A 14,072-nucleotide genomic window follows, 5' to 3' on the forward strand; every position below is an offset into this window, starting at 1 on the left:
CAGACTTGACAGCTTTACCTTTTCTAGCCTCTAGCAGTCTCCTGGCTTTTTTTTGTCTTCTTCCTTCATTTCATTTTGTTCCGATTGTAGAACTTCATTATCGTTGGAATCCAGTCCTTCATCGGATTCTGCTTTGAGTTGGAGCAGTCTATACCTGCTTCCATCTCATAGCATTGTTGCTGTTTTATGCGCTCTTTGCATGCACAACTCCTTATGCATACGCAGAAGTGCTTCTTCTTGTGGGTTCTCCGGCCATTGTTAGAGGTGGTTCGATGTCACAATGTCTTGAGTCACTTCAATCAGTCTTCGTTAAATGGGTCGCCACTTTCTGGACAGCACCCGGATCCATCTTTGAGGTAGGCCTTTTTTTTGTCTTGCTTTGCTTTTTGTTGTTCTTCTTGCAAGCTAACAGTAGATTTGTTCTTTGGAGACATCTTTAGGGTGTTTTCTGTTGGTTTTAGTATTACTTTTTCCTTACTTTTCTGACTTTCTTTTGCACTTTTTAAAGAAAAACTTTTTGGGAGAGCTTGGTTTCTCTAACCTGACGCTACATCATCATGTGATGCCCCTACGCTGTACAATTATGACACATCTTATGATTGAAATAATGTTTACCCTCAAGCTTAGATACTGATCAAGCATCTTCAAATTGATATGATAGTCAAATATCAGGAAATGAGCTAATCCACACTCACCTGAAGGAAAGGATGACTGAATTTGTGTTTCTCTGATCCGTGACAACCCTCAGCAGAGAAGCCATCAGCCCACCTGACGATTAAAAACACATACAATCTAAATTGAGCCAGCCGATCAAAATGATGAATGCCTACATAAGCTTCTAACATTTTCCTCCACAAGAATTAACATCTTAAAATCAAAGCAAAGGGAATAAATTGTAACAAAGTTCTGAGATAGTTGCATCATGTGACATATGGGATGCAGGTTCAGTTGCAGTAGAGTCTGAATAGGATGCAGTTATCATTTGCATTTAATTGCAGGTAAACAACTGTCCCTGAACAGACTCACTTGAACATAGAGACAAGTCAACTTTATTTAGCATTCATATCATGCTCACACAGTAGGACAAAATAGCATTTCTCCAGGACTACAGAGCATATTTACATAGATACATTAGGAAGGCAGCCAACACATTAAAATATTAAGATATTAAGATGTATACACTGAAAGTCCATGGCACACTATCCACGTCTGCAATGGGAGTTCAGAAGCTTGATGGCTTGGGGGAAAAAAGCTGTTTCCCATTCTGGATGCTGTGGTATCTCCTGCCAGTTGGCAGGAGAGAGAACAGTTTACATGGAGGATGTGTGGAGTCTTTCACAATGTTTATTGCTTTCCGCTTGCATTGAGTGTAGTAGATGTCCTCCATGCCAGGAGGAGGTTCCCCAATGATCTTTTCCGTTGACTTCACTATCCTCTGCAGGGTCTTGTAGTTTGAGATGGCTCAGGTTCCAAACCAGGCAGTGATACAGTTGCACAGGATGCTCTCAATAAATCTTCTGTAGAATGTAGTGAGGATGGAGAGTGGGAGATGAATCTACCTTAGCCTTCGCAGGAAGTAGAGGCACTGCTGGGCTTTCTTGCCTATGGAGCTGGTGTTAAGAGACCAGGTGAGATTCTCTGCCAAGTGCACTTTGAGGAACTTTATACTATTAAGGACCTCAACATAGAGCCATTAGTGGTCAGTGGAGCAGAGCAGGGGCAGCAATGGCACAGTGAGAACCAGACCCTTCCCACCAATTGCTCCCTTGGAACTTACCGATGTGACAATGTGTAATGCTTGTGCCTACTCCACCTCCCTCATGACCTTTCAGGGTCCCAAACAGCTCTTTAAATTGAAATTTCACCTGTGAATCTGTATGGATCATTTACTACATTCTAGTGACTGAACATGCGTTGAGCACTTTCACTCTTTGCTGCAACAGCAAGGACCTCCCAGTGGCCAACAACTTCAATCCCCAACCCCACTGCCACACTGACACATCTGTCCATGGACTCATGTACTGCCAGGTTGAGGCCACTTATAAATTGGAGGAACACCATCTTGTATTCCAACTTGTCAATATTGATGCAGTCTTGTTGGAGACTGGCATCGCTAATTTACATTAACACCCCCCCCCCCCAGTCTCTTGCTTCCTTCATCCCTCCTATACCCTTTAGCTCCTGCCTGTCAGTGATTTTTCTTAGCCCCTAGCCCTTCCCTCATTGCTTTAGCTCCTTTCTCTCTCCTCCCCCCCCCCCCCCACCACAACTCTATTCATTGGTCACTTGCTAACCTACCCTCCTTCCCCTCCACCTTATTCCGGGGTCTATTTGATTTTTAGCACACCTGAAGAGGAGTTCAAGCCTGAAATACTGACTGCCTTTTGCTTTCCATGGATGCTACCTGCTGAGTTTCTCCGGCACTTTTTTTTTTGCACTAAAAAAACAATTTAGTTTAGGGTACCAGTGATTGATTTTACAGTTACAGAATAAGCAAATTTAAAAACATTTTATATCTTTTGGGTGGCACAGTTAGCTTAGCAGTTAGCGCAATGCTATACAATACCAGGGACCTGGGTTCAAATCGGCCACTGTCTGTTAGGAGTTTGTACATTCTCCCATGTCTGCTTGGGCTTCCTCTGGGGGCTCTGGTTTCCTCCCACAGTTCAAAATGTACAGGGGCTGTAGGTCAATTGGATGTAATTTGGTGGCACTGGCTCATGGACTGAAAGGATCTGTTACCATGCAGCATGTCTAAATTTAAATAAAAGTAAAATTTGAACTCAAAATGGTTAATCTAGGTCTCTGGATTACAGGTCTTACAATTTAACTACTGCAATCACCACAGCAAAAACCAAGACTATGAGCCGACTTTACCTGGTGAATTATAGTCTTCACTACCTCACAGGTTCAAATTGTTTGTCGTGTATGAAGCACAACATGCAAAATGAATCTTTTGTTATCTTAATATTGTTTCTACTAAAAGCAAATTTAATGGACTGGACTGAGAATAATTCCAATAAAACAATTGTGAATAAAGATCAAAACCCCAAGTATTTTAGTCAAATTCCTTTAAATTTTCAACCTTACCTCAATATTGTCCATTGCAGACAAGAGCCAGGAAATCAATATTCATCATTGCTCTGCATTAAACCAATGAATGAGGGGAAGTGAGGAGAAGAAATATCACAGATGGATGGTCCTTTAATAACCATTTAGCAAATAAGGAAAAAGCCCCCCCCCCAAAAAAAAGTTAATAGTTATCAATGGCTACCTCCATGGGTTCTACTGCTATCATGGTTTTAGATCAAAGGCAAATGGTCAAACAATTCAATGGAAGAGCGGAAAAGAATTTTGTGTAGAAAGAACCTTAATCATGTGGATTAACCATCTTCAGCATGGAGACATTTTATAGGGCTGCCTTCACCTTAATGGGCCCTAATCAGCAATGGCTACAACTAATACAGGAATGTTTTATGCACATCCATCCAAATGGAGGAAGAAAGCCTGATGCAATGTTTAGCAGACTTCATAGGCTTTGCATTATGGTTTAAAATCATTTGTACTCAACCTTTTTCTTTCCACTCACATACCACTTTAAGTATTCCCTATGCCATAGGTGCTCTGTGATTAGTAAGGGATTGCTTAAGGTAGTATGTGGGTAGAAAGAAAAAGTTTGAAAACCACTGTTTCAGTCGTACCTAATTGACTTGTTATGTGCTCAATTTCATAACTCCAAAGGGTCTAGAGCAGTGATCCTCAACCTTCCCTTCCCACTCACATATCACCTTAAGCAAACCCTTACTCATCAGCACTTTTGCCATAGGATTACTTAAAATGGTATGCAAGGGGAAAGAAAAAGGTTGAGAACCACTGAATGTCATCCTTTCAACTTAAGGCTACCCAAAGCTCAAAGAAAACAGGCAGTCTATTAACAGAGATCAGGTTTTGCCAACGTTGAAAGGAGTATAATCAACATAGAAACATAGAAGATAGGAGCAGGTCATTCGACCCTTCGAGCCTGCTCCGCCATTCAACGAGATCACGGCTGATCTTAAAGTTCAGTACCCCGTCCCCGCCTTCTCTCCGTAACCTTTAATACCCTTATACTGAAGAAATATATCTAATTCCCTCTTAAATATATTTAATGAACCTGCCTCCACTGCCCTCTGTGGCAATGAATTCTACAGATTCACCACCCTCTGGGTAAAGAAATTCCTCCTCATCTCGGTCCTAAATGGTTTGCCTATTATCCTCAAACCACGGCCCCGGGTTCTGGATTTTCCCATCATTGGAAACATCCCATCTGCACCAATTCTGTCCAGTCCTGCCAGAATTTTATATGTCTCTATGAGATCCCCTCTCAATCTTCTAAACTCCAGGGAGTACAATCCCAATTTGCGCAATCTTTCCTCATAAGTCATTCCTGCCATTCTAGGTATCAGCCTGGTGAATTGCTATGGGTAAAGATTAACATTCATTTCATGGTGCAATTGAACAAAGTTTACCCACTCCTGCAGTGGAAAAGGGTTCCATTATTGTCATGCAAGACTACATTTAGAACATAAACAGAAATTCTTTAATTTTGTCTACCATAAGGAAGACAGTGGCCACTTTGATCAGTGCCCTTCACAGAAATGAGACTCTAGTCAAGTTTAAAGTTTCATGGGCACAAGAAAACTGCATCCCACAAAAAGATTGAAAACAGCTGCTACAACTTTCAGCTGCTGAATATTAAGGTTCTTTTTTTTTATATAAACAGAAACAGACAAATTATCAACTCTCATAATTTTGCCACTTGTTAGAAATCAAAAAGTTGTACTATCACCAAAACTATGAAGGTCTGCAGCAAAAGGTTAAAAAAAAAATTTGGATGAACAATGGACAAGATCCAGTGCTGCCGATGGGTCCTAACCCCAAAACACAGCTTCTTTCCATAGACATTGCCCAAGTTGGTGTGTTTCCAGCATTGTTTCATTTCAGAACCTGCAGGACAGTTTAATGGAAAATGGCTATTTGAACAGGACACATGCTAGATTAAATAACTGTCCAACACATGCCATTTTAGAGGGGAATATCACCAAACAGGCAATTTATTACATTGCACCTCATCTGCTTGTTTCCCACCGACTTAACTGTCCCCTTTCAAATCATAATACCCACCCCATCTTTAATTCATGTTATTAAACTTGGAAACAATGATTTCGCCAAAGGGATCAGAAGAAGATATAGACTGAACACCTGGGGCCCCAAGCACCAATTCCTGTGGTACTCCATCCATTTGCCTGTCAACTCAAAGTGAACCTGTTTATTCCTACTCTTCTACCAGTGGCAGTGGTAGAAGCAGGTACAATTACACATTTGGACAAGTACCTGGATACCAATAATTAAGAAGAAGATAGGCCAACATGTGGAATATGCTCAAATAAGCCATTCCTTTGACATGGACAATTGGAACAGGAGGACCCTTTCCCATTCTGTACAAGATTGGAAACAGAAAATTCAAACCATTCTACCCTCAGAAACCCATACTTGCTCAGCAATTTGCAAAATACGAAACATTTCATTCAGCATCAGACTGTTTAATTTTCACCAATTTACATGTGACATTATTGAAAGCCTTCCAAAAATTCAAATATAGCCACCTTCATTGGTTCTCCTTCAGCTATTCCACTAAATTCATCCTCAAAAGAGAAACAATGCCTAATCTGCTCAATTGCAGTGCCCTCCATAATGTTTGAGGGCAAAGGCACTTCCCCCCCCCCCTTTATTTGCCTGTGCTCCACAGTTTTCAATTTGTGATCAAACAATTCACACAAGATTAAAGTGCACATTCCAGATTTTATTCAAGGTTATTTGTTTATATTTTGGTTTGACCATGTAGAATTGCACTTTTTATACATAGCCCCATCATTTCAGGGCACAATATTGTTTGGGACATTGGACTTCATAGGTATTTGTGATTACTCGGGTATGTTTAATTTCTTCATTGGTGCAGGTATAAGAGAGCACAGCTTGCTCTTAAGTTTTTGATTGCCTTTGGAGTCTGTTGTTGCCATTCCCCCCCCCTCAAAAGGGACCAGAATTGCACTAATGAAAGTCAAAGAAGCCTTTATAATGCTGAAAAAACAAGCATAAAACAGAAAGAGACAATCACTGAAACTTTAGGATTACCAAAGCCAACAGTTTGGAACATCATTAAGGAGAGTACTGGTGAGCTCAGGGCCTGGTAGGCCGAGGAAGACTCCACTGCTGATGACAGAAGAATCCTCATCATCAAGACGAAAAATCCCCCAATGTATGTCCGACAGATCAGAAATACTCTTCAGGACTACCGTCCACAGAGATTTCATGAACAGAAATAGAGCCACACTAAGATGCAAACCACTAGTTAGCCATAGAAACAGGATAGCCAGATTACAGTTTGCCAAGTATTTAAATGAGCCTGCAGAATTCAGGAAAAAGGTTTTGTGGGCAGATGTAACCAAGATTAACCTATATCAAAGTGATGGCAAGAGCAAGAGCATGAAGGAACTGCCCAAGATCCAAAGCATACCACCTCATCTGTGAAACGTGGTTGGGATGTTATCTTCATTGATGTAACTGTTGATAGCAGTAGCAAAATGAGGTGTTCAGAAATATCTTATCTGCTCAAGCTTGATCAAATGTCTCCAAACTCATTGGATGGACCTTCACCCGACAGTGATAATAGCCCAAAACATCCTGCTAAAGCAACAAAGGAGTTTTCCAAGTTAAAAACTGGAAAATTCTAGAATGGCCCAAGTCAGTCACCTGATCCAAATCTAATTGAGCATGTCTTCCATTTGCTGAAGAGAAAACTGAAGGAAACAAGAAGCAGCTGAAGATGGCTGCAGCAGAGGACTGGCAGAGCATCGCCAGAGAAGTACTCAGCACCTGGGTGATATCTATGAATCACAACTTCAAGTAGTCATTCATGCAATGGATATACAACAAAGTACTAATATACATACCATTGCTATCTCCCAAATATTATGGTGTCCTGAAATGATAGGACTATATATAACAAAAAAGGTTGTAATTTCTACATGGTCAAACCAAAATCTATAGAAATAAGCTTGAATAAAATCTGGAATGTGCACTTTAATGTATTGTTTGATTACAAATTTAATCAAATTTGAAGCCAGGACAAATAAAGGAAAATAGTGTCTTTGTCCCAAACATTATGGAGGGCACTGTACTTTCCAAGTAGCTTACTATTACATCTTGCATCTCAGATTTTTTCCTATCCAACATCAGGCTGATTTATCTGTAGTTTCCTGTCCTTCTGAGGGATATTTAGACAGGTATTTCAATAGGAAAGGCGTAGAGGGATTTGGGCCAACTTACTCACTATGAATGAATTAAACTTAAAGGTCCCGTATGGCTCCATGACTCTTCCTCTAGTGTTTATTAGAGCATTATCTTCAGTTTACAACAGCAGTGAACAAAACATACAAGGGTAAAGCACTGAAGGCAATACTTGGTGTGGTGTCTGAGGTGATTCGGTCTGTCACTGAAGACTCTTGTAAACTTCTATAGATGTACCATGGAGAGCATTCTGGCTGATTTCATCACTGCCTGGTATGGAGGTGCCAAATTTCAGGTCACCAGGCACCAGATTTCACTCTATTGAGGACATCTACATGCGGAGGTGTCTTAAAAATGGAGCCCCTATCCTCAATGACACCCCTCCCCTCACCAATGGGGAAAAAGGTACAGGAGCCTAAAGAAGAGCACTTAATGGCACAAGGACAGCTTCTTCCCCACTGCCATCAGATTCCTGAATAATCAAAAGAAACAAAGACACCGTCTTACTTTTTGTGTATTTTTTAAAATATAAATAGTAATGCTGTACGATGGTTATAATATGAACGTTTGCACTAAGATGCTGCCGCAAAACCCCGAATTTCCTAACTGGTTTATGACAATAAATTCTGAATCTGAGATAACCCTACAATTCTCATTGTTCTTAGTCAACCTTAGATGCCTGAATTGAGACAGAAGAAATCAATGGATAGAAAAAAAAAATCACTAGTGGCCAAATGTAGGATTTCTAAATCCCTTTAAAAGATGACATACTGCTTGATAAACTGTTGCAAAAATAATTAATGGAAAATGCTTTCTATATATATATATTTTAATCATTCATTTTTGAGGAACATATTCAAGAGTAATATTACAAAAGATTATGGTTGAAAACAATCATAAGTTCCAAAGTTTGCATCAATGCACAATAAAAGTTATTTATTTATGCAGGCCCCAAACTTCTTTTCTTTAACGTGTAGGAGTACCTACTCTCCAGAATTTTCCAAGGTTGATCCTATTAGTGCAGGTCATGAAATATTCCTTTTGTCTTTCTCTTGTGGAAAAAAAAACAGGAGACACTTAACAGAATCCATTTCAATGTTGATTCTGACCAAGAACAGCCAAACCAATTTTGGTAGAAATACAACTGCAAAGGTAGACCATTAAAATAGTTAAGAAAACATTAGAATGCATTAAAAATTGGCTGTCAGACACAAGACTTGACAAGCTTAAGAGTACAAAAAGAGCGTAAAAGAGAAATCAAAACTACAATAATCACAAAAATAAGCAATAATGCGAACAACCAACGGAGAATATTGTGGCTCAACCCCCAAATGTACCAGCTAACCATGAAAAAGGATTCCAACCAAGGCTCAAGCTATCCTCGTGGGTCACAATACCCAGATGCTGGAGCTCACAAACAGAATTCGAAACATGCTGAATAATAACAGAAATATTAGTGGTTACATCAGGAATATACGAGCAACGTTCAGAACCGACAATGGCACACGTGCCACCCTGTTTTGCTAACAGAAAATCCAGGGCCATACGATTCTGTAAAGCCACTGTCCTGACAGCAGAGAGTTCATGATTAAGGTCACTAAGGCCCTGACTGATAGACAAAAGGGCAAAGGATGCCTCATTGGCAATAGAGCTCATCAGATCATCAACTTGTGAATCTCTAGGGAAATGCGAATATCGCCATAACCTGGGATCAAGGTGCCAAAGAAAATCTCAGCACCTGAGAGGGCACGTCTATGCCGAAGGACAGGGGACATGTGCATAAGTGAGGGATGATCCTGTAAATGGGAAATATGGTGCAGGTAGGGGACGGGATATGCCAAATAGCAGCAACCACCCCAGGTAAGGGGCAGCCAGGCATAGGTGCGAGACCCACAAACCCAATAGGTCCCGTTCACAGAGGGCTTGGAAATAAAAGGGGAATATGCCAGACAATCACTAATCCCAGTGCATCGGCAGGTCTGGCAGGGAACTTACAAAAACAGACAGAGCCCTTCACATATTGGGAATCAAAAAAAATAGGGATGTGTGATATTATAAGGGGAGGTAGGAATATGCCATCCTCGAAAAATACCCAAAATATCACTCAGATTAAAGAAATAAGCCTCCTCAGGCACAGGCCCACCAACATCAATGCAAACTCTGCCCTTGGAGGGACCAAAACACCTCCAGACAGCAACTCCACCCCCAGATGAAAGGAATGGGGATCATGGGTACCGGTATGCTAAGGGCCTATGGTACAGGCATTCCCATGATCCCCACCACCCCCACCCGAAAGGAAGTAGCTGCCCGGAAATACCTCGATCCCTCCAAAGGCAGAGTCCACACTGATGTCGACAAGCCTGTGCCTGAGGAGATACAAAGCGGGTACAAAAATGACCATCACAGAAGTAGGGGGTGACCCCTTCAGTTGGTCCATCTACAAACAAAATATAGGAACCGAGACTGCCAATAACATAGCTGCACTTGAGGCGGGTGACCGAGGACTTCCTTGGTGTAATGCATCGGGCCATATCCCCCACGGGCAACTCCCTCAGAACGTCCTCGACATTACAAATCCAATTGCTGGCACCAAAGCAGCTGTTGAGCCAGATCAGCAGGAGTGCAAGATGTGGACCTGGAACGAAGAAGCCTGACATATGTCACTCATGATGCTGTAAACTTTCAGTATTTAAACAAACTAAACCATCCTGTCCCTCAATAGCTACCCACTGAGTGTTACCCTGGGCAGGTGTCACTATTTCCCCTTTAACAGGAGGGCCACTACCTGGTGGTGCCACCCATACCTTTTGTCCGGCATTCTCTGGCTCGGGAATGGGGGGCAATAACTGTTTTTTATCTGGAACAGGCTGTAGTTCAGAAGAGTGAAGAAGTCGGTGGAAAGGTGTACCTCCCTTCAAAGGGCGATGATTCAAATTGTCGACTGCCTGCTGCAGCACATGGCACCACCCCTTCAGGGTTCCCAGTGGTGTTAACAAACTAATTTGTTCCTTCAGTAAGCCATTTATTCATTCAACTAACCCGGCAGCCTGCGGGTAATAAGGAATATGGTGGACCCATAAAATACTGTTGTCAGCTGCCCAATCACAAATTGCCTTCCCGGAGAAGTGTGAGCCATTATCAGACTGAAATGAGAAATTAAATGGTTTAGTCCTTGGATAGAGCTAGCTTGGTCAGCCGTCTTGGTGGGAAAAGCAAAAACCAGGCCCGAAAAGGTGTCAACCATTACTAGGACGTAATGTTTACCCATACAGCCTGGCATAGGGCCTATGTAATCAATTTGCCAGAATGCAGCTGAGTGAGCTCCCCGTCTTATTCGGCCATGTGGACCAGGAGGAACGGAGCGGGACTTCACAAGCTGGCATGTTGGGCATGTACGCACGATCATGCGGACATCGTCCTGATGGACGGGTAAGGCATGTGTATGGGCCCACATAGCTGATCCCTTCTCCCCCAAATGGCCACTCTGTTCGTGTGCCCATCGATCCAGGGGGACGATGTCAGCGCAGCTGATAGTGGCAAGCTGATCTGCTACTGCATTATGTTGTGCCATATTCGTCGTCACATTGGTATGGGAGTCAACGTGATATACGGTTATCTCACGATGATGGGAAGCATTCCACAACAGCTGCCACAACTGTTTGCCCCATACTGGGTGGTCATATACCAGCCAGTCATTCTTTTGCCAATCAAACATCCATACCACTAGTCCATTAGTCACAGCCCAGGAATCAGTAAACAAGTGAAGAGGGTGATCATGGGGGTCTAGTGGTAAAGTGACTGCCTTCAACTCAGCATACTGACTGGAGCCACCATACCCCTCCTCCAATAAGTGAGTTCCTGACCTTGGCTGGTAAGCCACTGCCTTCCACTTCTGCTTTCCTTGCACCCACAGGCTGCTACCATCAGTAAACCAGGCATCCTCTTGTTCTGCTTTCTGTACCATCTCTTCTGTGGTCCCTTGGATCATCACATCATCAATATAATGGTGAATTGAGAGAGAAGGCGATACTGGCACCGTCTCCAAATCACAGGCAATTAGGCTGTGGCAAATAGTGGGAGAGTGTACATAGCCCTGAGGGAGGCGGTGTAAGGCATATTGACGCTCCTTCCAGGTAAAGGTGATATTGTGGAATGCACACTGGTTTCGGCGGAGGAGGTACCATCATAAGATCCCGACCTACCACTAGTCTTTTTGTAATAGTCCGAATTCCAAATGCAAATCCCCCTTGGCTAGTATTCAGGGACGTACCGGCCAACATATTAATACCCAGGATACACTCATCAGTGGCAGCCACCAGGGCATGTAACCATATAGGGGAAGGGTCATCACCCACCATGGCACGGACTTTTATTTCCTTCGCCAGGGCGATCGCTCCTCAAATCCCCTCTATTCGAAATGTCAGTCCAGTGGTCAGGGTTACCCGGAATCACCGAGTGCTCCGCACTGGTATCGACGAAGACCAAATATTGAGATATTGCCACCTCTCGGAGAGTCTCAAACTTCAGTAGCAGGACCATGGCTTATATTACCCAAAAATTGCTTACCCAAGCACCTATTCCCAGCACAGCAAGAAAGATAAGTGAGCAAGCTAGCATGCTAGGCTTCTAAAGAATAACAATTTTCAGCTTATCACTTTGACTACAATGGTTTATTTTGCATCAAGGCTAGGCCTCTGGCAGTCTGTGACCAAAACAAGCAGGAAGATTAAATGTTCTTGGTACATAGATGTCCTTTCTTCAGATAACTGCATCTCTGGCCCCTCAGTGGCATTTAGCTTATGTCTGCTGATTCTTAAAAAAAAAACAAGCAGGTTTTCAGCCTTGCAGAAGCAAAGGCTGCAAAAGTAAAAAAAGCACAGTTTAAATCTTCCATTACACAGTATGCCAAAGGAACCACACATCCTATTTATTATGCAACTCAAAGCAAACAATGCATGCAAATCCTTCTCTCTTCCGTTTCATTTTAGTCAGTTTATGAAGGACAAGAACACAAGTTAGGAGAGCAAAAGGAAGTTGCAGCTGGGAATCAACATTTCCTCTTGAGAAAACCATAGTCCCAAGTTAAAACCATAGAATTATCTACTATTCCACTTTCAGGCAGATACAATTCATGACATCCAGCTATGGGGCATCTTAACAATAGACCCTGAACAATAAAGCAGTCCTCTTAAGTCAGAGCCTGCTAATCACAAGTGCTGTGAAACATTAGTCTCAAAATATCAATCAACCAGCCACCAGCAAATGTTTTGATAGTCAATCCACTTTGATCTTTTAAAAAAAAATAGACATAGCTTCAATGCACCTTGCTGCCATTCCTAGTCATAGTAACAATAATTGTCACTGTATGACCCAGGTTTGAGACCTATGGGATATTAGAAGGAAGCCCAGCACATCATTGCCAACAGAAGAGGGACTTGCCATACCAACTTCACCAAAACTAGTAATTACAAAGCAATTGAACAGGTATTCATGACCAGACCATTAATCTTGTATAGAAATGTATCATTTTAGGTGCCAAATAGATGAAGTGTCATCCCAATTAAGAAAAACAGTTAAAAATAGCTTTTAAATTGTTAAATGTACCCCAGTTAACATCTGAACGTACATTTCTTCTAAAGATTTGTAAAAACATCAAGAGAGAATTATCAACCAGTGTAGACAAACCTTAAGTCTATAATTGCTTACAAAGTTGGAACAAGAGGCAACATAGCTCGCTCCTCAGCAAAATACAATCATGGTTCAGCCTCGACAGAAGGCAGAAAAATTCTGAACAAGTCTGGTCTGCAATCATTTCAGAATGCAAAGTCCCAAAGACTCAGAATAACAAGAGTTTCTCATCCATCCTAAACCTCGCCCCCTCCCCAACACTCCCAGTTCCCAACAACTCACTGCCCACTTATCCCTTGACTTCAGGTCTGCTGAACCTCAAGTTTCGGCCATCTCGTTACACGAAACGAGGACTAATCCCACAGTGATGGCGGCGTTACATTGTGTTTAATGCTAACCCAAACAATTTAGCCCACATCCTTAGCCCACTGGAGGACGAAATTAGGTTCCCATGACGGATACGATAGTGGGAACCACAGCCAACTTCAAATAAACTAGATTGAGGACGATTTGCAAACCGGAGCGATGATCCGTTCAATGAAACAAGCCACAGTTGGGAACAGACTTGCCGGGAACGGAACTTACTTGGCCGACAGGGTGTTGATGGACCCGGTCACCAGCATCAATGCGGCAAGGCCCAACTGATACCGAGACCACTCCATGGCGAGACTAAATCATTCCCGTCCCGTCCCAGCCTTCAATCAAACCCACTGCTCCATGAGCCGGGACCGAGTCACATGATCCCGCAAGAAGAAGTCACGTGATCCGGTCAGCTGAGGCTCGGTCATGTGGACAGATCGCAACACACTTGGTTCCGTGCTCTCATCGGTGGAGGGTCGTGTGTTTTTTTTTCCTCGGTGGGTCAAGGAAATTTAAACCCGATTGACAGGTTCTCCGATCATATTACTTCTATCGTCGTGGTTTATGAGGTCTAAAAACAGCCAGGCAACGTGGAGAATTATTTTTTTAATTCTTCACACTGTGAACCATATCAATCAAAATACATACAAACATTTCCCTCTTAAATATACCCAGTGGCATTTCCTCCCCCTTTCCCCCCCTCCCTCCAAACCCATTAAACGTTCAACATATACAATACAATTAACCTATTCAAC

General features: G+C 42.3%; 1 protein-coding gene across 1 annotated transcript in view; it reads right to left on the reverse strand.

Moving 5' to 3' along the window:
• The window catches only part of slc35f6 (solute carrier family 35 member F6), a 30,368-nt gene extending 16,669 nt beyond the window's left edge, over nt 1–13,699 (reverse strand). Inside the window, exons 1-2 of the mRNA XM_069887049.1 lie at nt 13,543–13,699; nt 696–768 (exon numbers count right to left, since the gene is read on the reverse strand). Coding sequence (XP_069743150.1) covers nt 696–768; nt 13,543–13,619 — 150 coding nt within the window. The 5' untranslated portion in view covers nt 13,620–13,699. The remainder of the gene's footprint in view (nt 1–695; nt 769–13,542) is intronic.
• Between the last annotated feature and the right edge of the window lie 373 nt (nt 13,700–14,072).

The sequence above is a fragment of the Narcine bancroftii genome, chromosome 6 (assembly GCF_036971445.1).
Source record: "Narcine bancroftii isolate sNarBan1 chromosome 6, sNarBan1.hap1, whole genome shotgun sequence".
Taxonomy (NCBI): domain Eukaryota; kingdom Metazoa; phylum Chordata; class Chondrichthyes; order Torpediniformes; family Narcinidae; genus Narcine; species Narcine bancroftii.